At 37.4% G+C, this 24,064-nt stretch overlaps 1 protein-coding gene across 2 annotated transcripts; it reads left to right on the forward strand.

The window, feature by feature from the left end:
• The first annotated feature begins 17,366 nt into the window (after positions 1 to 17,366).
• Positions 17,367 to 18,605, forward strand: LOC149263205 (polyamine oxidase 1-like). Of its 2 annotated transcripts, XM_089387360.1 has the most exons (4): positions 17,367 to 17,551; positions 17,674 to 17,922; positions 18,015 to 18,333; positions 18,423 to 18,605. In XM_089387360.1, exons 1-2 carry the CDS (start codon positions 17,497 to 17,499, stop codon positions 17,832 to 17,834), a joined length of 216 nt encoding a protein of 71 aa, XP_089243486.1. In that variant the 5' UTR covers positions 17,367 to 17,496; the 3' UTR covers positions 17,835 to 17,922; positions 18,015 to 18,333; positions 18,423 to 18,605. The 2 variants fall into 2 exon arrangements, with proteins under 2 accessions (XP_089243486.1, XP_089243485.1); XM_089387359.1 differs by having other exon boundaries at positions 17,367 to 17,922.
• Positions 18,606 to 24,064: the final 5,459 nt, after the last annotated feature.

Genomic DNA, 24,064 nt, shown 5'->3' on the forward strand with positions numbered 1-24,064 from the left:
CATAATTTGTAAATAGTCAAAGTGACATTGTGGTCAAAAGTACTTGGTATTGTTGCAGGCAACACATACTGCATGACCATTAACAAATAACCATGTTCAAATATGCATGAACTGATTTTATCACTATACTAGCATGACTATTAACAAATAACCATGTTCAAATATGCATGAACTGATATTATCACTAGGATATACAATTTTCTAATTAAGTTTCCAACAAATATAACATGTGACAACGTTACCTTTATCCAATTGTGCCAATCATGTGTTTTTAGGCCTGATAACTCTGATCCATCTCTTGTGAATAAGTTTTTTAATGTCACACCAAAGCCAGAAGGAAATCTTATGCTTTTCATAGTAGAAATGATGTTTTCTTTCTAATTTGATGTAAATGTCCATGGAGCATGAACATATGAGTTGTCTTCGTGCAACCACATGTTCGGCATGATATTGGAAACTCGAAGGTCCTTTCTTAACTTTATTTGTGCTTCAATGTTATTTGCATTTAGATGTTTCCACAAGAACTTTGCCACATTTTTCCCGATGTGCATAGTATCAAATAGGTGGGCTATTGGCAAGGTCTCATAATATTCTAATTTGTAGAAAATAGAGAGTTTTCATTCCTAGGGGAAACCCTGTCCCTTCGTTTTTGTCATACATCGCTTTCCACCTAGCAGGGTTCATATTTATAGTCTTCCTCATTTCCACTTCCTTTCCATTGAACTTATGTTTATCACGCACTCGATAATGATGATTTTGTGGTAAGAATTGTCGATACTCATCATAGACAGTTTTATTGAGATCCCTTGACTGCCTATGCAAAAATTTTGGCCCACATGATGGACAACCATGTTTCCCTTTGTTTATAGTCCTAAAATAAGATTGGAACCCATATTTAGTAAATGCTAAAATGAACACAATAATTATAAATGTAATTTATATTATATTACCACAACAAATAGAGAGCCCCAGGGCATCATGAATTTTCGAGATAAGAATCACATGAAATAGGAAGTTTCTATCATTGATAGGTCTTGATACATCAAACATATTTACACCATCCCATAATTCACGAAGCTCATCAATGAGGGGCTCCATGTATACATCCATATCCTTTACCTGATATTTCCCTAAGTGAACAAAGAGTTCTTTATTAGGATTAACTAAATTGAAATATTTTTATATAATCTTCAAGAAAGCATTGCATTCACATGTTCTAGTACATGGTATGATAAGAGTTAACATTGCATGTTCCTTTTTCATTGCCATCAAAGGGGTAAGATTGTTGTTTATAATTAACATTGACCAAATAGAATATGTTGTTCTAAGATCTCCAAAAGGATTTATGCCATCCATTGCTAGAGAAATTCTTGCATTCATTGGCTCATTTCTTAAATGTGGCCATTTTACCTCAATATCTTTCCAATATTTACTATCCGCAACCATACGCATGACACCATCTTGGCTCCTCCCTTCTGCATGATGATCCATATATTTTTCCAACTCCTTGCATTTGAACATTTTCTCAAACCTTGGCTTTAGTGGAATGTGTCGTAATACTTTATAAGGAACCTTCTTGGATAATTGATCTTGATGATACCTATTTGTGTGACACATTGGACATTGTTGTAAATTTGCATTATTTCCATAGTACAATATATGGTCATTTGGACATGCATCATATGTCTTGTACTCCATTCCAATGTCTTTCATTATTGAAGATACTTCTCTATGAGAATGAGGAAACTTATTCTCCTTTGGAAGTATTTTGTTTACCAAAAGTCTGCATAGTGCAACAAATGATTTTTATAAGTATACACAATATTCAAAACTTTTAAGACATCTAGAGCATTAATTTATAGGAATATCAATCCAACCTTAATATATCAGCAAAGCATGTGTTTGTCAATCCATGTGTAACCTTCAATTTCAACAACAACATAAGTGGACCGCCAATATAGAAGATTCAACATTTGCATAAAGAGGTGTCCTAGCCAAATGAGCTAGGGGTGAATCAACAACTTCTTTAAAAGATGTGTAGAAGTCTTGGATAAATTCATTGAAACCAGCCTCATTTATTTGCGAAGTGGCTTCATCCATAAATGTGTCTTGTCCTTCATCTTGAGAGTTTCTATTATCAATATCATCTGTTGGTTCTTCAGGAATATTGGGAACCGGAAGCAGCTTTTCATAAATAAAAAAATCAAATGAAATGTTCAATAATAATGTACTAAATAATGTGCATATTTATTTATTATAAGAATAACAATTCGTTAATTATAATGTACCCCTTCTATATAAACTCCATGGTCCAATATATGGATACCAACAAACCTGCGCTTCTTTAGTTTCCTATTTTGGCACATTTTGCAACTGCAATATATCATTTCATTGAAGTATTCATCTGTACTTGGAGTAGGTCTTGTTGCCCGTTCATCTGAATATTCAGATGACGATGTGTTATTTCCCTGAATGCACCATGTTTTTTAAACAATAAGACTGCAATTTTTAACTTGGGTATTACTTCTTTTTCAAGAGAACATGACCAATGAATAAACCTAGGGAGTGAATCTATGAATATGTAGTTTTTTAGTGTATTTTTTGGCTCTTTGATCACTTGATTGTTTGTACTTTTGTTTTTTTGTTGTTTCAAGGTAGTGTTTAGTGCTTTTGTAGGAATTAGATATGAAAAAAATTGAGATCTAGGTTCAAAACCCTGAACAAAACTCTACCAATGTGTTGAGTGAGCATTGAAGATCTGTCCAACACTTTGAGGCAAGCTTATCAGAGTGTTCCAACAAGCATCTAACTAGTCACAAACAAACTTTTGAAGTATCGTTTTAGAGTTATTTCTAAAAATAAATCCAACCTCTAACTAAATCAACAACATAAATACTACAAATACCAAAAGCAACATAAATACCTGGTTTGCCATTTTGTATAGAATAATGTAATAGAAATCTGCGAAGAAAAGTCTGTGGACACTAGTTAGGATCATTTCATAAATAAATGTTGAAATATATGAAACATGTAAAACCATAAAATTATTCTAAAATATGTTGGTTTAAACTTTTATGCATGTAATACTAATTTCATTGAGGCAGTTCTGTGATTAAAATGCATGTAGTGAATGTAGACCAATTCAAACTTTACAAGCTACTAAATTCACATGATGTAGTCTTACTAAATTTACTAACATCTCTATAATATTTCTCAAAAACTTATATATATATATATATATATAAATACATAATTTATTTTATATATATATAAGAATCATTTAGAGCTGAGTGGTGGAGACTTAGCAAATCCGCCATTGCACTCTGAAAAAAACATGCACCTATATTAAGATGTCTCCCAGAATAATACAAACTAATATATCTCGTTGGTTGACTCTCTGCAATTATGGATTAAAAATATTGCACACCTGAGATCCATATTTAAAAGAGAATTAATCATGCCCAACTCACTGAGCGGAATGAAGATTGTGAGGACTAGAGTTTCTTTAGCTGGAGTCATCCTTGTGGGATTTTTGGTGGTGCTAGCTGTCTTCTTGAGTAGCCCAGGTACATGATTGACTCTGCCTTTTTTTTTTTGTAAATCAGCAGTTTTATATTAACTCATAAAATACATAGGATACAAAAGGGTCTGCATGCACAGAGAAAGCCAAAACCTCAACACATGCTCAAAATGACTATAACCAGCTGAAACTTCATCTATTGAACCCGAGGCTAACCACGCAGGGCTGCCTAAAGAGGGGTAAAAAATATAAAAATAGATCTTCACTCTGGGCTGCTTGACAGTAGTGCCAAAAAGAAAGACAGAGGCTAGGAGGGCCTCTACAGCTACGGGATACTAGGAACATCGTAGCCAGGAACATGACATACCAAAACCAAAAGACAAATCAGGAACAGAGAAGCCATTACAGCTTTAAGATCACATAGTCTGTACTGGGAGCACTTGGGCCGGCCATTGCAGTCATTTTCTCAGGCTGCGAAATCCTCTGAGGAGTGGGGCGCTTCACCTAACTGGTGACAGTTGCCTCCTCCATGGCCTCCATCGTAGCCGTGGATCCCTGATGCATGGAGAGCCTTAGGAGACTGATGAGGACACTTAGTTTTCGCGAAAGGACTCTGACTTCCTGAGTCAGGGCACTGAAATTGAATTCCATGGCGTCAAGCTTAGCCAAATTTTCATTTGAAACTAGAGAGATGGCCCAGTGAGCTTTTTTGATGTCTTCAGCCTACATGCTGAGCGCCTTGGCCAACATGGTTTTCATCCTCCACATTTCTCCCTGGGTTTGAACAAATTGAGTAGCTCTTGTAGTCGTTGTGCCTGGATCAGATAGCCATTCCACTTCCTTCTCCAGATCTTGCGCGTCCAAACATTCTTCCTCCTCTGTTACCGCAGCTTCGAGCTCATCAATTTTGCGTTTTTCTTTCTTGGTTGTTCGGGTTTCATAAGCCTCCCAGGCCTTCTGCAAGTCTCGGTTGGTGAAAACATTCCGACTTCCCTCACGCACCATAATGTTATTGCAGGTTGCGGAATCACTGAGAATCCTAGTAGCACTTAAGAGGCGAGACGGGAGAGAGTAGTGTTCTGATCCTTTGGTTGGATGCTTTAGATATAGTTGAGGGTGGGAAGGTCTGGCTTGAGATCTTCCACTTCGCCATCGAATAGGTGTTGTTCCTGCCATAATAACTGCCATTACAAATTTCCAATTCCCGTTCATGATGCGTATCCAAAGCCTTAACTCTGCCATGCTTGGGGCTATTGGTTGAACGCCATGTGTCCTCCCCTATGTTTTGCTGATGGCGCCGATCATATTTTTTGTTGATCGTCCTCCTTGTTCGCTGCACTTTGTCCTTGTTTATGATTTCCCACTCTTCCTCATGTACTTCATGGGCCTGTCGCCCGTTGTTCCTTCAGTTGGCTATCTTCATTCGCTATTAAGGCATGATCCATCGTACTTCTGCATTACTCCTCCCTTTAACAAATTTCTTGTCTCGAGAGAAGTAAACACTTATCCCGAAGTTCTGTGCATGTGACATCATTCCAATAGGTGTCCGGGTAGGTTAAGTGATGATCGATCCCATAGCTGGCCAGACAATTAGCCACCGCATTTGTCGTTTTTCTCACTGCTTGTAGGATGATTCTGTCGAGTCTTGTGAGGTGCTCTGCTATGAGCTCTATGACCTTGACCAACCTCCAATGCTTCGTTACCTTACTCGCTTTCGCCCCCATTTGCATTCTCCTTGCTGCATTGACAACCAAAAGAGAATCCCCTTCCACCACTGTAGCTCCTGTTTCCAGGCATATTAGAATTCGTAACCCTTGCTCTAAGGCAGCAAATTCCATTTCTTTGTTGGTTCCTTCACCCATCGATTGACTGAAAATATGTTGTATCTCTCCTTTGTGATCCCGAAGGACACCTCCTATCCCTGCCGGACCAAGATTCCCATGAGAGGCCCCGTCAAAGTTGAGTTTGTGAAAGCCTATTGGTGGTGGTGACCAAACATTCATGGAGGGGCTTTGTTGTTGTCGCGGTTCAGAGGAGACAATGATGGATCCTGTCTCCATTCCAAATGCTTACAAAATTTGTAAGTCAGTGACTGAGAAATCCTTGTTCTGTTCTGATTTCCCTCTGGTAAGAGTTGTTTCCCTCATGTTTTGCAAAATGGTGGCTTTAATAAACTCTATGGTTTTAGCTTCATTTTGAAACACCCTTCTGTTTCGTTCTTTCCATACCGTCCACACTATAAACCCCGGGATTAATTTCCATAATGTATTGACCATTTGGGTTTTGGAAAAATTACTTCGCCAATTCCCTATGCTTTCCTGTATTGAGTTTCTATCCCTGTCCGTTCTCTTAAATATGGCTTCCATCCAGTTCCATAGGCTTTCTATCCATTTACAAGTATTGAGGAGGTGATTCATGGATTCCTCCTCAATTTCACACAGGGGGCATCGTGAGGGGCCTATGAACCCTTTTTTCTGAAGGTTCTCCTAGGTAAGAGTTCTTCGGTGCATCAAGAGCCAGAGGAAAGTTTTAATCTTCGGCCAAAGATCAGCATCCCAAACTTTACTATACCAATTGAATTTTTCCCTTTGTTCATTTTCTTCGATATATATTCTTGCTTCTTTGAGGGAGAAATTACCCCCCTCAAGCTTGCCCCAACGCAGTTGATCTGCATCATGAGCATTCCTTATTTTCCTTTTGGCCAGCTCTGTCTGCAGTGCTCTTATAATGTTATCTTCCTCTTCCAGCTGCTCTGTATCGTTGAATATCCATTGATTCCATGCTTGATTATTATCATTAGGTTTCTAGTAATGACTTACTATTGTTCTCCCTAGTTCCTGGTTTCTCCTCTGAATGGTTAGGAAATCAGGGCTTTCGAGCTTAGGTAATTGCTGCCAAGTGTCTTCCCAGAACAGGCCAGTCTATCCATCATGGACTTCCCAAAAAATCTGTTCCTGAATTATGCTCTGATTAGTTCTTGCAAGGTTCCATATTGGAGATCCGTTTGGGGGTTCTTGCATCATGATCAGATTTTGCAGGCTATAGTGATTAGCATACTTTGCTTTCCAGTGTTTGGCCTAGGGTATATTCAATTCCTTTACCCATCTCCACCATAACTTGGCTCCACATGCTCGGTTGACGGTGTAGGGGTTCTGAAGATTTAAACCCCCCCCAGGTGTTTGGGTTTGCAGATTTTATCCCGCGCCATTAAAGACCACTTCTATTTCACTGAGTTGAGGCACACCTTTCGGTGCCGAGAGAATAGAAAGCATGAAATGAGGAATATCCTAGAGAATGGATTTGGTGAGGACTAGGTGGCCTACAAATTTGAGGGTCCTATGAGTCCAATGTTAACACTGTTTCTCTAGATTGGCAATTGTTTTTTCCTAATGGATTTTTTTCCAAGGCTTATCAGTCATCGGAATGCCTAGGTACCTTGAAGGGAGGTTACACCTCTTGAAACTGAGGACCGTAGATAGATTTTTCTGGATTGCTAGGTGCGTATTGAAAAAGAAAATGGAAGATTTAGCAAGATTAAGTTCCATACCTGAAGCTAGGTTGAAGCGATTGAGAATGTTTTTGAAACCAAGAGCTTCTTTGATAGAGGGCGTACCATGCAACATTGTGTCATCGAAAAACTGTTGATGAGTTGTTGTAGGGCTTGAGGGCAAGGGTTGAAGTCCCTGAATTATGCCATCCTCTTTTGCTCTTCTGATAAGTCGGCTAAGACCTTCCATTAGAATTACAAAAATAAAGGGGGACAGGGGATCCCCTTGTCGCAAACCTCGAGAGGGTGTAAACTGGGTTGTGGGAGCTCCGTTAACCAGAATGGAAAATCTGGTAGACTTAATCAAGGCTAGGATCCAAATTATCCATTGCTTCGCAAAGCCAAAGGCATCCAAAATAGCCTCCAAATAGTTCCAGCTGACTTTATCATAAGCTTTTGATAGGTCCAACTGCATTAGCATGCCCTCTTTTTTCTGAGTTTGGAGAGTATGAATCATCTCTTGAGCTAGTAGTATGTTGTCCATAACCTGTCTCCCTTCTACATAACCAGATTGTTCTTCCGAAATGATACCTAGAAGAATTGGTACACCACATTGCACAATGCAATTGGCCGAAACTTCGACGAAGTATTTGCTTCCTCCTCCTTTGGAATAAGTTTTATGAACGTAGAGTTGAGGGATTTTAGGATGGAAGAGGAGCGTCGAGAATCTTCCACCACTTCCCATACCTCTATTTTGATTATTTCCCAATAGGCTTTGTAAAAGTCGACGGTGAAGCCATCTGGTCCTGGTGCCTTACCATTTGGCATATCTTTCACCGCTTCTTTCACTTCTTCTAAGGTAATTGCTCGATTTAAAGCCTTGTTTTGATCCTCTGAGATGAGCTTGGGAATAGAAATCACTAGGTCCCTAATAGCTTCCTCTCTGTCAATATTAGGTTCCAATGCAATTTGGCTGAAATGATTTATGAGAAGGCTCGAGATTTCATGATGAGTTTGCACCAAGGTTCCCTGATCATCCTTTATTCTTAATATTTTATTAGCACCTCTGTGATCAATGGCAGATCTGTGAAAAAATTTAGTGTTCTTTTCACCTTCCTTAAGCCATTGAATTTTGGATTTTTGCTTCCATAGAGTTTCCTCCTGTTGGCATCTAATCTGCCAGTCCTGCATGAGTTTTTGTTCTGTATTCATCGTTTCTTGATTAATATTTCCTTGGATCCATTCCTTGTGAATTTGTTCCAGTTGCTCCTCCAGCTTCTTTTTTTCCTTGAAAATGTTGGCGAAGAATTCTTGATTCCAGGGTTTTAACCTGGTTTTGATATGTTTAATTTTAGCCTAGAGAATGAACATTTTAGTGTCTCTTATGCCTAACGGTTCACTCCACCATTGTTTTATTTTCGTTGTGAACTCTGGATGACTAAGCCAAAACTTTTCAAATCTGAAGGGCTTATTTCTTGGTGTTCCAAGGATAGCCGCATTCATTATTATGGGCTAGTGGTCCGAACCTCCACTTGGTAGAATGTCTGAATCCACAGTAATCCCTTCCAGAAGAATGGTTTCTGTTACTAAGAACTTGTCCAGTCTAGAGGTGATTTTCTTATCACCCCCTCTTTTATTGTTCCATGTGAAAGTTCCACTCTTGGGGAAGATGTCTACCAGCCTGGTTGATTTAATAAAGTCTTTGAAAGCTTCAGAATCCCTATTGAGTGATCTGATGCCTCCTTTTTTTTTTCCGTGAGCGAAGTGATCATATTAAAATCACCTTCGAAAATGGCTTTTGCTTGGGGATATCTCTGCTACAATTTGGATAGAGCTCTGAGCCATAGCAATTTGGCCTCTAGTTTCTGAGGGCCATAGACATTTGTGCAGAGATAGGTGGCTGGATTTCCTACCATTTGGACTTCTATAGATATATGAGATCTGGCAGCTTCAGAGGATATAAGCTGGAGAACCTGAGGATTCCAAAGAATGGCTAGGCCCCCTTCCCATCCACTACTTGTTGTTTCTAGGTATTCCATTCATTTACCCAATTTTTTACTGATGTTTTCCATTGTTTTGCTGGAGCATTTAGTTTCTTGCAAAAAAATTATATCTGGTTGTTCCTTTTTGACTTTTTTCTTTAGTAACCGCTACTTCTTTAGGCTATTAAGCCCTCTAGCATTCCATGAAAGTACTTTCATAATTAACAAATTTTAGGAGGTGAGTGTGAACGCCTCAAGGGCTTTCATCTTACCTGAGTTTAGGAGCATCTGACCAAGTTCTTGTAATGCTTCATTGTTTGTCCTTCTTCCTCGTTTTTTCCAGTGCTTTGAGTTGGTAGTGGTTTGATGCAGTCCTTGAGCTCTTACCCCTAGCCCTTTGTTGTTCCCAAGCTCCTTCTTTGCAAATCCAATTCTACTTGTTGTCTTGCTATGAATAAGTTGTTGATTCTGTTCACCTCCTCTTCCAATATGTGTTCCATGCCTTTCTTCTTCCAATTTTCTACCATGTTTGGTAAATCCATACCTTCTTGTTCAAGAATTTCGCTTAGTTCCATATCCTCTAGCCCTATTTCGTTAGTTATCATCTCTGAGTCTTCTTCTAATCCTTTTGTTGGTCCCTGAGCATGTGGGATGTTGTTGGATGGAATATAAATGGTTTATTTTGTTCCTGGTGTGGTTGTGGTTTGGCTTCCTCGCAATGTCTTGTGCTCTGGATTGTTGTCCTCTGAATCTGTCTCTGATTCCAGCACCTCAAAAGCATTGCTTGTGTTTCTGAAGGAGGTATTTGCTTTATTTTGTCGTCTTTTGTTTGCTCTCTATCTAGCATTAGGTCGAACAAAGGCCTCCTTATTCTTATCTCCTCTGTTATCCTTGGGTTTCTCCATCGTTCTGTTCATTGGGCATTCTCTGATCAAATGTCCATGTTCATGACATTTCCTGCAGCAGAATGGGATCTGCTCATAGTCTATAGCTTGAAAATACACTTCATCTCTGTATTCCAACCATAGGCCCTCATGAAGAGCTCCCAAAACATCCATCTCGACACAAATCCTTGCACAGGAGGTGTATCTTTTTTATAATGTTGCCTCTGAAGCTTTGATGAAGGTGCCTAACTTGTTGCCTATCTGTTCAAGTGCTACATGTCCCCAGTAGTCAATCGATAGAGAGAACAATTGAATCCAGACCAGTACCTATTTGAAGGTTTCCTCTTCTGGTGTGAAGTTGGGTTTCCATGGTCTCATGTAAAGACCTGCCGAGGCAAAGAAACATGGGCCTCCATCAAAGATTCGATCCTTGTCATCCAGATTGGTAAAAACCACTGTGAAGAATCCTTTGGCTCCTAAGTTGAGTCTTACATCCCCTCTGGGTTTCCATTGTTTCTTTATCCACATGCACAGGGCTCGTTCTGTTGGCCAGAAACCCATAAAATTGTAGATCACTGCATGTTCTGCCATGTGGTCGTGGTACGCCTGTAGTTCTGGGTCAGAGATTATTACCCGTAGGGTTTCAGTTGCTTTGGGCTTGCACGGTCCCTGGGTTTCTTTCTTTTTGACTCCCATTGTTGTTCCTTCCTATCTTGACTTAGCTTGGTTTAGATCCTCCTTGTCTCTTGATCGTTCATCCTCAAGCCCATTTTCGTGTGCTCTTTCATCCTCAGGGGAAGGGTTTTTCCTGTCTCTGTTCTCAGTTTTGTTGCTTCCAATGATTTCTTTTTGTTTCGGGGTATCTTTTCCCTCACTCTTTAGCTTTCCTTTGTTGGTTAGATCCTCCTTTCCTGAATTCTCAAAGCCTGATATTTGCACCCTGTCCAGTGCCGTTCTATCCTTGTGCATCATTACTTGTTTATAATATGGGGTCCTGTTGGACCCCACGTTTTTCATCTGTAGGGTCAAAACCTGCCCTCTTTTGCGAAGCTCTGCCGCTCTAGCACTGTCCTCCTCCAGAGTTGGTACTATGGCTGCAACTTGAGCATGTTTTCTTCAAACCCTAGCCACCATAACCTCTCCCCTCTCCCTCATGGTGCTGTTGGAAATGAAGTCTTATCAAACCGGAAGTCTTGGGTTTAAATCTTGTGCTATGATTGACTCTACCTTTTTAATCATGCTCTTGAATATGCCTTTGATGGCAATGGCTAGATGCTCCCTAGATTTACAAAATAAGAGGGCATACTAAAGGCCCTGAAGACAGTATGGCCTCAACTTTTGGGAATTGTATTGATAAATCCCTAGACGAGCAACTCGACATGAAGAAAAAGGAAGTCTCAGAGTTGATATCTAATATAGGAGAGAAGCTAGTTAGTGAGAGTCGTCCTCACTTTCTTTCAATTTCAACTCAACTTGGTGATCTGAAAAAAGATGTGGAATCCCTGCATGCAATAGTGGATTTGATAATCACCAAAATGGAGAAGTTGGAATAAAAGGTAGAAAATTTTGAAGCGAAAGTGGAAACAACCATCATTAAATTTCTGAAGGAGGTTTTTGGTCTCAGCAAACAACAAAATGTCTCAAACAAAGAGCATCATCTGGAGTGGTGGAGACCTAGCAAATCCACCATTGCACTCTGAACAAAACATGCACCTGTATTAAGATGTCTCCCAAAATAATACAAACTAATATATCTGGTTGGTTGACTCTATGCAATTATGGATTGAAAATATTACACAACTGAGATCCATATTTAAAAGAGAATTAATCATGCCCAACTCACTGAGTGAAATGAAGATTGGGAGGACTAGAGTTGCTTTAGATGGAGTCATCCTTGTGGGCTTTTTGGTGGTGCTAGATGTCTTCTTGAGTAGCCCAGGTACATGATTGACTCTGCCTTTTAATCATGCTCTTGAATATGCCTTTGATGGCAAGGGCTAGATGCTCCCTAGCTTTACAAAATAAGAGCATACTAAAGGCCCTGAAGACAGAGTATGGTGCTCAACAAACAAGCAGTGTTCCTAACAAACAAGCATCATTTTGTATATAAATTATTTAAATAAATTATCATCAGTTTATATTAAACTGTGAAATCAACATTTGAAAAGCAATGCAATGTTTACATTTTAAGGAATCCTCCTGAACTATCTAGTAATGATGTATCTAAGAATAATATTATTCGACTCTTAAGGAATAAAGTTATATTAAAACAAGTCGAAGTAAAAATCAATGTGTTTGGACCTGCTACTCAAATAGTTGCACTTAATATTTTTCACTGATGAAGATATAATCCTATCTCCATTTTGGAGGTATAAGAATAGGGTTGGAACCCCTTTTCCGAAGAGGAATTAATACTCCTTGCATGGTTGAACTGTTTGATATCCATCATAAGGAATATGAACATGCAAGAATAGGTACAATAATGGGAAATTTAGCTACTAGTTGTCCGTATGGTACTATATATCTAGACTATGTTTTTAGCTTAACAAATAAGCATATTAAGCATGCATGGAAACTATTAATCGAAGTCCAAGGAATTATTATGGTAGATGAAGCTATATGGTGTGTTGCCTTAGAAGAGCACCAATATGCAATAAAGAACCCTCAAATTTGCTGGGAAAATGAAAAGACATAAAAGAATGGAGAGTACTGGTGGCAGAGAGGGTAGAAAAACCCAGAATTCTATTTGTGCTCCCCAGAAAATGGTTGAAAACCCTATTTTTTAGACCTAAGATAGCGCTGTAAATAGTACTGGCCAGCGCAGGAAGAGTCACACTGATATCATGTTGAGAACACAGATAGAAGATCTATAGTGATCTTTGCATGCCCCAACTATCTTGGGTTGATTGATCAGTTGACTGGATGATCATTGAGTTTGACTAGAGTCCCACTGCTTAAATGAACTTCCACTAGTTCCTCCAAAAGTTAAAAATAGTTTAACTGACAACAACCTAAGATAATTGACTTTTATTGCTACAAATTAGCAATCGCATATGCAGAACTGAACTCTAACTTCTCCAACTCGAATTTATCGAGTAAACTAGGTGACACAAGCCATGACACACAAGTTAACATCATCCAAGTTGTCTGTTGATGTGGAAATTCGAATTTTTTCAATTTAATCAAGGAAAAATCAAATTGATAATTTCTTGCTGCATTTTTAAACACATAGTTCACTGGAATGTATTACTTTCACTATGAACTTGGCATAGTTCATATGTTAAGTTCATAAGGTTTTGGGCTGATGTGGTTCTATGTGTTGTGTATATAAAGAATAGGTGTCCATCTCTTGTTATTAGAAACAAGACTCCCTATGAAATGTGGTATGGCCACATTCCTTTGGTGAGGCATCTCAGGGTTTTTTGGTTCCTCCTATTATGCCTTCATACTTAAGTAACAGATAAAAAAGCTCAGTGCAAGGAGTCACAAATGTATCTTCTTTGGGTACTCATACCTCCAAAGCATACCATCTCTATGATGAAGTGAATAAGAAGTTTATAATATCTAGAGATGTGATCTTTCTTGAGTCTTCCAAGATTGACAATGTTGTTGAGTGGCAGCTTAATTGTTTGAATAGGTTCAAACATGCAAAGTATTTTCAAGAGTTTGATAGTGATATTCCACATCTCCTTCTCTTAGCTCTATACTTTCTATGAAGAGCCTTGAAGAAATCAGGTTGAAGGAAATTCCTTCCCCTGCTTTGTCAGGAAAGAGCTAAGAGACTACTAGCAGCAGGTAGCCAAATTTGATAAGCAGTGAGGGTACATGCAAGATACAAAGCAAGGATTAATGCAAAGGAGTAATTAAAAGGAGTGTACTAACTATATACATATCATCAAACATATTTCATCCCACTTAGGATGCCTTGCATTGTGCCTGGTTAGTCATAAGATCATGTTGGTCACAACCTCTATAGCTTAAATAAACAAGTGGTATTTCTCTTCATCTTCTAAGCTATGTAATAAACAAGTGAAAGGGAGCAAGACACGTAGAGGAAACACATGGAATGACTTTCAGTTCTTGCAACCATGCATGTCATTGAAGATAGAATGATACGACAATGATAAGCAAACTTTTAAGCTACAGTAAGAGGTGTATTTCAAAAGATGTGCTTTGTTTTCCATACCTAGCCTCCAAAGGGTTATGCATCAGATGGAGTCTTCATGCGGTCCTGATATTCTATCATACCTTGGGTTCCTTGGTCTACTTATTTTTATCCTTAGCTCCTTGAGAGTCATCTATCATGTCATCTTTCTTCGTGGCCCCTGAGAGACATAATTGTGTAGTTTCAGCGAGCAGTGACTATTGTGGGATGAGGCCCTGGGAGGACACATTTACACAGTTTTAGCTGGATGAAAGGCACTGCTATGGGATGAGGCCTTGGGAGGACACATCTACGCAATTTTAGGATGCAAGGTAGACTGGGTAGTCAAGGGACAAAACTGCACAGTTTCTGGAGACATTGGGTTCCGACTGAGGGAAGGACATTGGAGGAAACCACTACGCAATTTTGAATGCTAAGGGAGGTTGGGATTTCTGTGCATTGCACAGTTCCAATAGGCAAGGGAAAATCTTGAGGGTTACATATGTGAAGTGCGCAGTTCAGGAAAGTTGGATGAGGCTAGGTTGATAAGGAAACTCCGAAATTTGGCTAAGTGTGGGATCAGTGGAACTGATGTGAACAATGATAAAACTTGACTATGATCACACACTTGAAAACTTAGCGATACAACATAGACCATCCAGAACATATAACACATACTTCGCTTAATGCAACAACCTTTGTGGCATCTTACGGCAAGTGCGACTCTGATGATAGACTTTGGGAGGATGATAGACTGTGTGAAATGAGTGTGAAACATGTGTATGTGGTGAGGACAACCCATTCTCATAAATATTTCCCCTTGAATAAAAAAAAAGACTCCCTTTTCCTGACAAGTGATAACCCACATGTCCAAAGATGACACATTCTATGTAAAAATAAAAGCATGAACGACTCTTAAGATCGAAAAGGGGAGCTTGAGATCATCAACTTACCAATAAGTGACTAAGGAACGATCGATCACAATATCCATAGTAGGCTCCGAAATTTAAGTGCAGGCCAAAATTTTCGAGGGTGTTGCAGCCACTACAACAAAGCCTTCACCTTCTTGCTAGCTTTTTTTTCAACCAGTGCCTTGAATTCTACGAACTTGGAGAATGTCTCATCTTTCTTACACATGAAGAAGATCTAACACTTCCGTGAGAAGTCATCAATAAAAATGACAAAATATTTGTGTCTAATAGTGTAGGTTGTCGAGAAAGGTCCACAAACATCATGGTGGATCCTTTCTAGGACTGCATGTGCTTTGTTGTTCCGATCATGGAATGTGGATTTTACCTACTTCCACAACGTACATCCTTTACATACATCCTACTGCTTAAGTGCTCCTTTAGGGAGGCCAGTGGTTATTTGTTGTATAATATTCGAGGTACCATGATGCAAATGACCAAGTATTTTGTGCCAAAGTTCATCAACATCGCGACCTGCACTTTCTCCACCTTAGTGCTTAATGTAGCACAGTCTTCCACATCTAGCTTATACAGGTTCTTCACACGAACCCCGATCTGCTTCACCTGTCTCGTGGCTATGTGTCTCAGGAACGCTTTTCCTTTGTTTAATATCACTTCACAACCATGGTAAACCAACCACTTGGTGAATGCTAGTAGACAGACCCCTAATCCTTTACCTTTACCTTTTTTTACTAGTGCCTCATATTGAAAATTTGAAGACAAAATATTTATTTTCTCTTAAAAAATTGTCTTAAAATCCCCCTCCGTGTAGCAGTGCCAAATGCAATGATAGACAAGTTGTCTCTAATCGTATCATCAAATATGAAAGGGATAGAAGAGGAATTGATGTCCGAGAAATCTTGTCAGTAAACATTGCCGCGTTCTTCTTAGTCGACTACCCCCACAAAACAAAGAGCCCAACAAATAGTTGTCTTTATATAAGATAACGTGAATAGTAAGTAAAATAACAACCTCGGTATAGGCGCAAGATAGTAGTTACCTGCAAGCTGGCGAACTTAGGGCGCACTGTCAGAGTCAATTTTGCAGTTGTTAGATAATATTGCCTTAAATTGATATGTTTGCGTCTTAGTTGTTAATTGTATTAAATAGGTTTCATCTAAAGTGACCATTATATTAAATATAAAGTTTTGTCTTAAAATATTATTGTCTCAAATTGTTTTTGTCTTAAATATAAAGTTTTGTCTTAACATAATTTTGTCTTAAATTGTTTCTGTCTTAAATATAAGGTTTTGTCTTTAAATGTTTGTGTCAAACTACTTTTGTTTTAAATATAAAGTTTTGTCTCAAAATATTTTCGTCTTAAATTATTAAAGTTTTGTTTTGTTTTAAAATATTGTCTTAAATATAAAGTTTTGTTTTAAAATATTTTTGTCTCAAACTGCTTTTGTCTTAAAATATTTTGTCTTAAATATAAAGTTGTCTTAAAATATTTTTGTCTGGGACTATTTTTGTCTTAAAGTTTATATTTAAGACAATTCAATTGATATTAAATTTTAATGTAAAATAACTAAAATAAAAAGTGATTTTAAAAAAAAAGATTTCTCTTAAAAAAATGTCGTAAAAATACCTTTGGTATAGTAATGTCTGTGTGGAATAAATAGGCATCTAGAATGATAACATAACAACAGAAAATTCCTGAAGTTCTCCCCTATTCGTGGTCAGTACTTTCAACCCATTTATGTTTTTCAATTTCTCAGTTGTGTCGCTGCCCTTTACCCTTTTGTACACATAATACTTGCCTCTTAAAATAAATGTAATGAAAGTCACTAAATTGTTGGCTACACATGTGAGCTGTATATCTGAAAAATTAGCAATCCTGTAAAAGCTTCAGTGACCTGTCCAAATGCAAGACCACAGAGCCAACCCAACGAGCAGAGTATTATAGTAAACAAGTGCATAACATATCGGCTTCCCCGGAACAAATCCATTGTTGAATAAGATCCAAATCAAAGGAGGAAATGAATTTTCCAGAACACTGTTAATACTAACTCTGACTTGAGTGCCCGAAAATTTCTATGGCGACGCTGCTTCGATACAAACCACCAATGAATTCCGATTAACATCCACCCGGCTGCAGAGTACTTATATTTACGCCGTAAGGCGTTCCCCTCTGAAATCAACTCCCCAAGTTGCCTCCCTGTCTTAATCCTAACCGTCAGATCTATTGTTAGACGATTAAACAATGTTCAGCCGTTCAATTTTTTAAAAAACCTTTTAATGTAAAATTATTTAATGAAAATTAATTAATCAGCCGCCTGTTACCCTAACCAACACGTCCGCCCGGGATATCAACCGTTCGCTGCAGAGGAGGGTATTATTTGCTGTAGGAGGGAATTCTCGTACTCGCCGGATATGAAGCGTTCCCTGCAGAGGAGGGTATTATTTGCTGTAGGAGGGAATTCTTTGCTTCAGACCGGAAACACCATCCACTCATTCATTCATCCTTTTCAGATCTTCGGATCCCAGTCCCACACAGTCGGTGCAGCACACATGGATTCTTCAAATTCTTCCTGCACTGCCATTATAGTCGGCGCAGGCATTTCAGGTAAGGAAATTGGGATTGTAGGAAAGGATCGAAAATGGGTTTAGTTTGTCTGTGTCTGCAATTCGATCATTTCTTTGTTTCTTCTGTTTGCTTATCCTTGTCATGTGAAACTTGGGTTGTAGGGATAATGGCTGCTAAGGTTCTCGCAGACAATGGAGTTGAAGACTTTCTCATTCTGGAGGCTGCAGATCGAATCGGTGGGCGGTTGATGAAGCATCAGTTCGCTGGCCTTACAGTGGGGGTGGTGCAGTGTGGGTGGCAGGGGTTGGAGGCACCAAGATGAATCCCGTCTGGGAACTTGCCAAGAAACACAGCCTCCGGATTTTCTATTCTGATTATAGCAATGCTACATTCAACATATATGACCCCAGGTATTAACCCACATAAATTTTCTCAATGTGATCGTAGAAACAGTCATTTAACTTAAAATTTAATCTAATTGAAGGCTGTACATTTATGCTAGCGGTGTTCGAGTTCCTGGATCTGTTGCAGCAACTTCATATAAATTGGCAGTGGATTCTGCTAATCGTGCATTGGCCATTGAAGCTGCTTCTACCATGGCGGATGGGAGGGCAGTGGCTAATTCCGTTTGTCCATTCAAAGACTTAAAAGCTGAGGAATTGTAAGTATTCCAAACCCTATTTGGGAATTGATAAATTTTGATTAAATTCTCAGCCTCTAATGGAGCTTCATGTTTATATTGTTTTTGAAATGCTTCAACTTTCCATCAACGCCATTGGAACTGGCCATAGATTATATGTTGCACGATTTTGAGATGGCAGGTAGGCTTTTCATAATCCTTATTGTGTAACTCACATATACATTACAATCGTTACATATTACTGATTGCTAACTACTAATATGAATACAGAAGTGGAGCCAATCCCGACATTCACTGAATTTGGAGAACGGGAATTCATGGTTGCTGATGATCGAGGCTACGAATTTGTTGTTCATAAATTGGCCGAAGAATTTCTCAAATATTCTAACAGCGGGCATGTGATAGATGACCGACTAAAATTGAACAAGGTAAAAGCTGTACCTTGCGTAATGAACAGACAGATCTTTACAATACAATTTAAAGTTCCGCTCTCTTTAAAATACAATTTAAAGAAAATTCTTTTGAGCGGTCTGGTTCTCTAAAGAAGAAGTTTTGCTTAGCCATCCATTGATTAGATTTATATAAAATTGGTGCAGTGACCAGATTGTAGACGTGTCAATTGAAGTTAGGCCTTCATGCCGCCTTGTTGTCGGTCACGAGCTTGCAGCGCCTCCTTACGTATTGGAGCCCACAATAACAATTAGAAAATTGTACGAAAGACAGACAAGACCGTGATTGGCCACTTTTGAAATTCAAATTGGCCACACTTTAGCAACGTGAATAAGTTTTTTTATATGAAAACACAATAAAGAATAATTTAAGAACTAAATATAGCATATTTGGGTGTGGGTCAAAGGGTAGGAAGTCGCTTGCAGCATTTGAGTTTATTAGTAGGCGTGGAGAAAGCAGACATTTCAGATGTGGAAAACATAGAGTGTTTCGCCCAAATATTAGATAAACTTAATGTGAGATGATTGGAGATGTATTGGAGTTTAAATTCTTCTGATGGTTTATATTAACTTGGTTTAGTTGATGGAAAAACAATTGAAGAACTAATTCCAATGCTATTAAATTTTTTTCCCTGTTGTATAAGCAATACCTATGTAATGATCTCTATCTTGAGATTATAGCTATTTTTTTGCTCACTGTACTTGTCAATGGAGAATCAAAATAAGACCTATGTAATGATCTCTATCTTGAGATTATAGCTATTTTTTTGCTCACTGTACTTGTCAATGGAGAATCAAAATAAGATATCCAATTCTTTTATGGAATCTACATGACTCAACAAGGTAAGTCACATTTCAGGAAGCTCTCATTAGTTAATTTACTCGTGATACAAAGAAAGAGGTATAGACCGAACAAAAAGAAGTGCACAAAACCCAATTTGAGTCCATGAAAGCAAGCACCCAAACCTGTCTAGAAAATATGCGAAATCAACCCATTATGTACTCTTATTTTCCTTTGTGCCATGTAGATGTTATCATTACTAGATGAGATTTTCTCACATAATTAGCCAATTTCTCATCCACCCATTGCAGATGTAGGAGACCCTATTAATATGGTTGATTTATAAATGTATATGGATAATATAGGTTAAATTTTGGTTATTTCATGCAAATTTTATTCATGTCTTTCATTAAAATTATATATGGTAAGGGAAAGAATGTTATCAGTGGCCCTCAACCCTTTCCAAAGCATCAGCTTAATTGATCTTGTATCTCAACATATCCATGCTATTTTACGAGCGTGTCGTTCCAATCCATGTCTAGGTCCTCCCATCGGAATTATCAATTGATTGTTGTATCCTGGCGTTTGGGAAAGCCTTTAAAAGTTTGGGAAAATTTAATCTCCGTTGGTTGATCACGAGCACTTCTTTATGATTTTCTGTGTTTTTAGTTAATGTATTCATTGTCTACTGGTTAATGTTTCGGTCCTTTTTTATTTTATGTGTCATCCGTTAATGTGTCTGCAAGTTGGACAACCACAGCTAACCAAGTGGCCAAGATCGAGCCTCTGGTGGAAGATCGAGCAGGTGGCCAAGATTGAGCAGGCTGAGAAATGGCTTCCCGTGCGACCGGAGCGCTATGAAATGAGACGCCGATGAGTTATTGGATTAGCGGAGACGACGAGATAGATGATAAGAAGAGAAGGGTAGTGAAGATTTTGAAAGAGGCCATGTATAACCCTCAGCACTTGGTACAACTATGAAGATTGGCACAAATATTCCCCTCATCCCCATAGGATGCTTCCCCATCTCACAAAGCATACATTTGTTATACATTTTTATTGGTATTTATAGGTATTTGAAAATGACACCTTTAACAAATGAATGCATGTCTAACGCTTCCAGTTGTTCTCTTATATGCAGCCACGATCCACAATCCAGGCCACTGCAAAGCTCCAATAGAATACAACGCAGTTGGTCCTTCTCTGCCAGTGAGGCGGCAAAGTTGTTTAAGATCTTCCATTACACTATTATTCTAATTTTGTCTAGATTCTTTGTCCTTCTCTGCCATTGAGGCGGCAAAGTTGTTTAAGATCTTCCATTACACTATTATTCTAATTTTGTCTAGATTCCTTGTCTAATGCATTGGAACCGAGATCGTCCCTCGCACATTGTGCTTGTCTTGTACACTCAGTGTATTTTTCATTTTATATATGTACTAGCATACCGAAAGGAAACCCCGAAGTGAATGATAATAATAATGATATGTTGTTTAAAGATGAGATCTTTTTTAATTGGTTTTTGAGTAAGTAATGGAAGATTTATCGAATAAGGTCCATGAATATTGTAATTATATGATATTTCATATGGTTAAGCACATTTTTACATATTTTAGATAATGTGAAGATAAGGGTGTTTTGAGTTAGTCGAATGTTATGAGTAGTTGGTGGTACAAATGTTTAATATTTCTAAATTTTAGATTATTATAAGGTCCTTACTAAATAGGACATGAGAATAGATGTATTTTCTCTAACCGATTCTACCAATTTCAAAGTTAATGCTTAGAAAAACAAACACCCTCTTGTGTGCTTCAACTCTCTATACCTATGACGGAAGGTGATGTTGAAGGAGTGTAGAAGGAAGGTTTTGGGTTCATTAGAAAAACAAATTATGTAAGGTCATTGGGAGTCAAGGAACGATGTGTTCTTAGTTGTGGGGGAATATATTGCAGTCAACTAAATTCTTGACCTTTCAAGATGCACTTTGGTACGAAATTTTACTGGCAAGAGGATAGTGATAGACAAATCCTTGACCTTTCAAGATGCACTTTAGTACCAAATTTTATTGGCAAGAGGATAGTGATGGACTACATTCTGAGAGAGAGTAAGTAGAGTCGGGGTTCATGTTTAGGCTATTTTGTATCTTAGAGCAACTCAATGTAACCACACTAATCATTTTCAATCCTTTTCCCTCCACCCTAATTACTTTGTCCCCTTTCCATCCACCATAATTTAAAACATTATTATGGATAGAGATTGGTATTTTAGTGGAACATCATATTCTTTAATTTCTTATTGCTTTAGAATTATGACATATATTTATGATTTAACAAGGTGATAAATTGAGTAACTTATTTTATAAAAAAAAGTTATAACAACATTGGATTTAATGAAATTTATATTACTCACATGGGGAATCTGATCATTTTACATTTTTATTTTCTTTATGGAAATTTGGTGATACAAATCCAAGTCAACTTGCCTTTTTTCTTTATTTAAAATGCATTTTCGAACATAAATGCATTCAAAGCACTAAATCTAAATGCATTTTCGAACATAAATGCATTCAAAGCACTAAATCTATACATAGGTAAAAACATTTTTATTTTTTTATGGAAATTTGGTGATACAAATCCAAGTCAACTTGCCTTTTTTCTTTATTTAAAATGCATTTTCGAACATAAATGCATTCAAAGCACTAAATCTATACATAGTTAAAAACTCAAGTAGACCATTTCAACAATTTTTGGCTAACTCATTAGAGAATATGCCAAATAAAATGTAAAGCGTTTAAATTACACTATATTTGTTTCAATAAATATAGCAAAAATTGCTACTCTTAAAATAGAAATAGCAATTAGAGTGTTATTACCAATACCAAATGTTTGAGGAGCAACCTTCGGGGGAATTAAACTATCCCAAGGGACATCCAAGCATGGACTACCTTCACACAATCTACCATTTTATTCTATTCTACATTAAATCTTTTCATCCTATGTATCTTTTGTTTGTTTGTTTGTTAGGTAGTGTGAGTGTTGAGATGAATGACATGCCTAACATGTGGCTTGAGTAACTGCGACCTATGGTCATCTAAGCCATCAAATCCACCCAAGGATCACACTCAGCCTGGGCCACGCTAGCCCTTAGCATGACTATATTTCTTCTTATGGGGTTTCAATTTGGTTACCTTTCCACCAAATAGTTCCTTAACAGAACACCCTACCACTTTTTATTTTACACCCCATGGGCTTTCATCTTATCTATCTTATTTATTCATTTACAAACCATAGTTTTCATTTTCTCATTCAATCCTAAGTATGCCTATAAATCCATCTCCACTTGAGATAATCCCTTGAGTTTTAAACATCATATATATATATATATATATATATATATATATATATAGAGAGAGAGAGAGAGAGAGAGAGAGAGAGAGAGAGAGAGAGAGAGGATCCATTTTATTTCATTTTACATTAAATATTTCCATCCTATATATCTATCTTTCTTTTTTTACAATCCTTCCACATAGAGCTTTAATTAATTTTATTTTAAATTATAGATAATACCATCTAGAAGGACCAAAATCTCTTCATTTATGTGTATATATATATAAAGAGAATTCGTCTCAACCTCTAACCTATCAACCATCTTAAAGGACCAAATCTCTTGAGTTGTGTGTGTGTGTGTATATATATATAAACCCCTTATTAAGGAAGGAAGTAATTACAAATATCTTTTATTTTGACCAAACATCAATAAATTGTTTTAACCATAACTTTTTTGTAAATTGTTTTATATAATACATACATAATTGACATTTAAATATTTTAATTAATATGACTTTTGAAATATTTTGTTTATAACCCACATTATTCACATTAAAATGTTTATTATTTCTCTCCATTATCTTTTTTAATTAATATTCTTTTGAATATTACATTATAAATCTCCTCTCTCTAATACTAAGAAATTGAAATATCAATGGAATAAAAATTATTTTATATATATATATATATATAGAAATATAAATTGATAAAATTGTTTTACATAAATATTAAAATATTATATATAAAAATTTAAAATATTTGAAAAATTACCTCTCTTATTTTCTAAATCTATATTCAATTCAATATATAGATGATATATCCTATTTAACCTAATATTTCTATATATATATATTATATTTTACACTCTTTAAAAATGTAGTATTTCCATATATAATATATAATTTACATTCCTATATACTCTAAACATTATCTACTTTTAGAATATTATATTGGATAAACATTATGCACCAATCGGGACAAAGTAATTAGAATCATAGTAAGAGTAATAAATCTGCATATACACGCAGAGTAATCACGCCGTAAGGCGTTCCCTCTGAGAAAGACATCCCTAAAATGTGACGTGTGCAATCCTGAGCCATTGATTTTGTGTGTTAGATGATTGGGGTGTTTTATGTCGTTCGTTTAATTTGTTTTTTCATAGAAAAATAGTTTTTTCCCATGGTAATGGGCCATGAAAGGCCAGGCCTGCTCTGCTGGCGGTGAGACTCTTCCGCTGGCGATGAAACTCTTCGCAGAAACTGCCTGTTGGCGATGAGACTCTTCTGCTGGCGATGAGACTCTTCGTAGAGACTCTTCATGTCTTTTGCGACCAAGGATCCAAAGTTGTTCGATAGAGTG

This window comes from Pinus tabuliformis, chromosome 6 (assembly GCF_031772625.1).
Source record: "Pinus tabuliformis cultivar Carrire ecotype Pingquan chromosome 6, CPIR1, whole genome shotgun sequence".
In the NCBI taxonomy this organism is placed as follows: Eukaryota; Viridiplantae; Streptophyta; class Pinopsida; order Pinales; family Pinaceae; genus Pinus; species Pinus tabuliformis.

Bases quoted from the DNA above. Each gene is read 5' to 3' on its own strand.
- LOC149263205 (XM_089387359.1), top strand. From the start codon at position 17,831: ATGAATCCCGTCTGGGAACTTGCCAAGAAACACAGCCTCCGGATTTTC. The intron at 17,923-18,014 runs GTATTAACCCAC...CATTTATGCTAG, and splicing joins TTCAACATATATGACCCCAG to CGGTGTTCGAGTTCCTGGAT.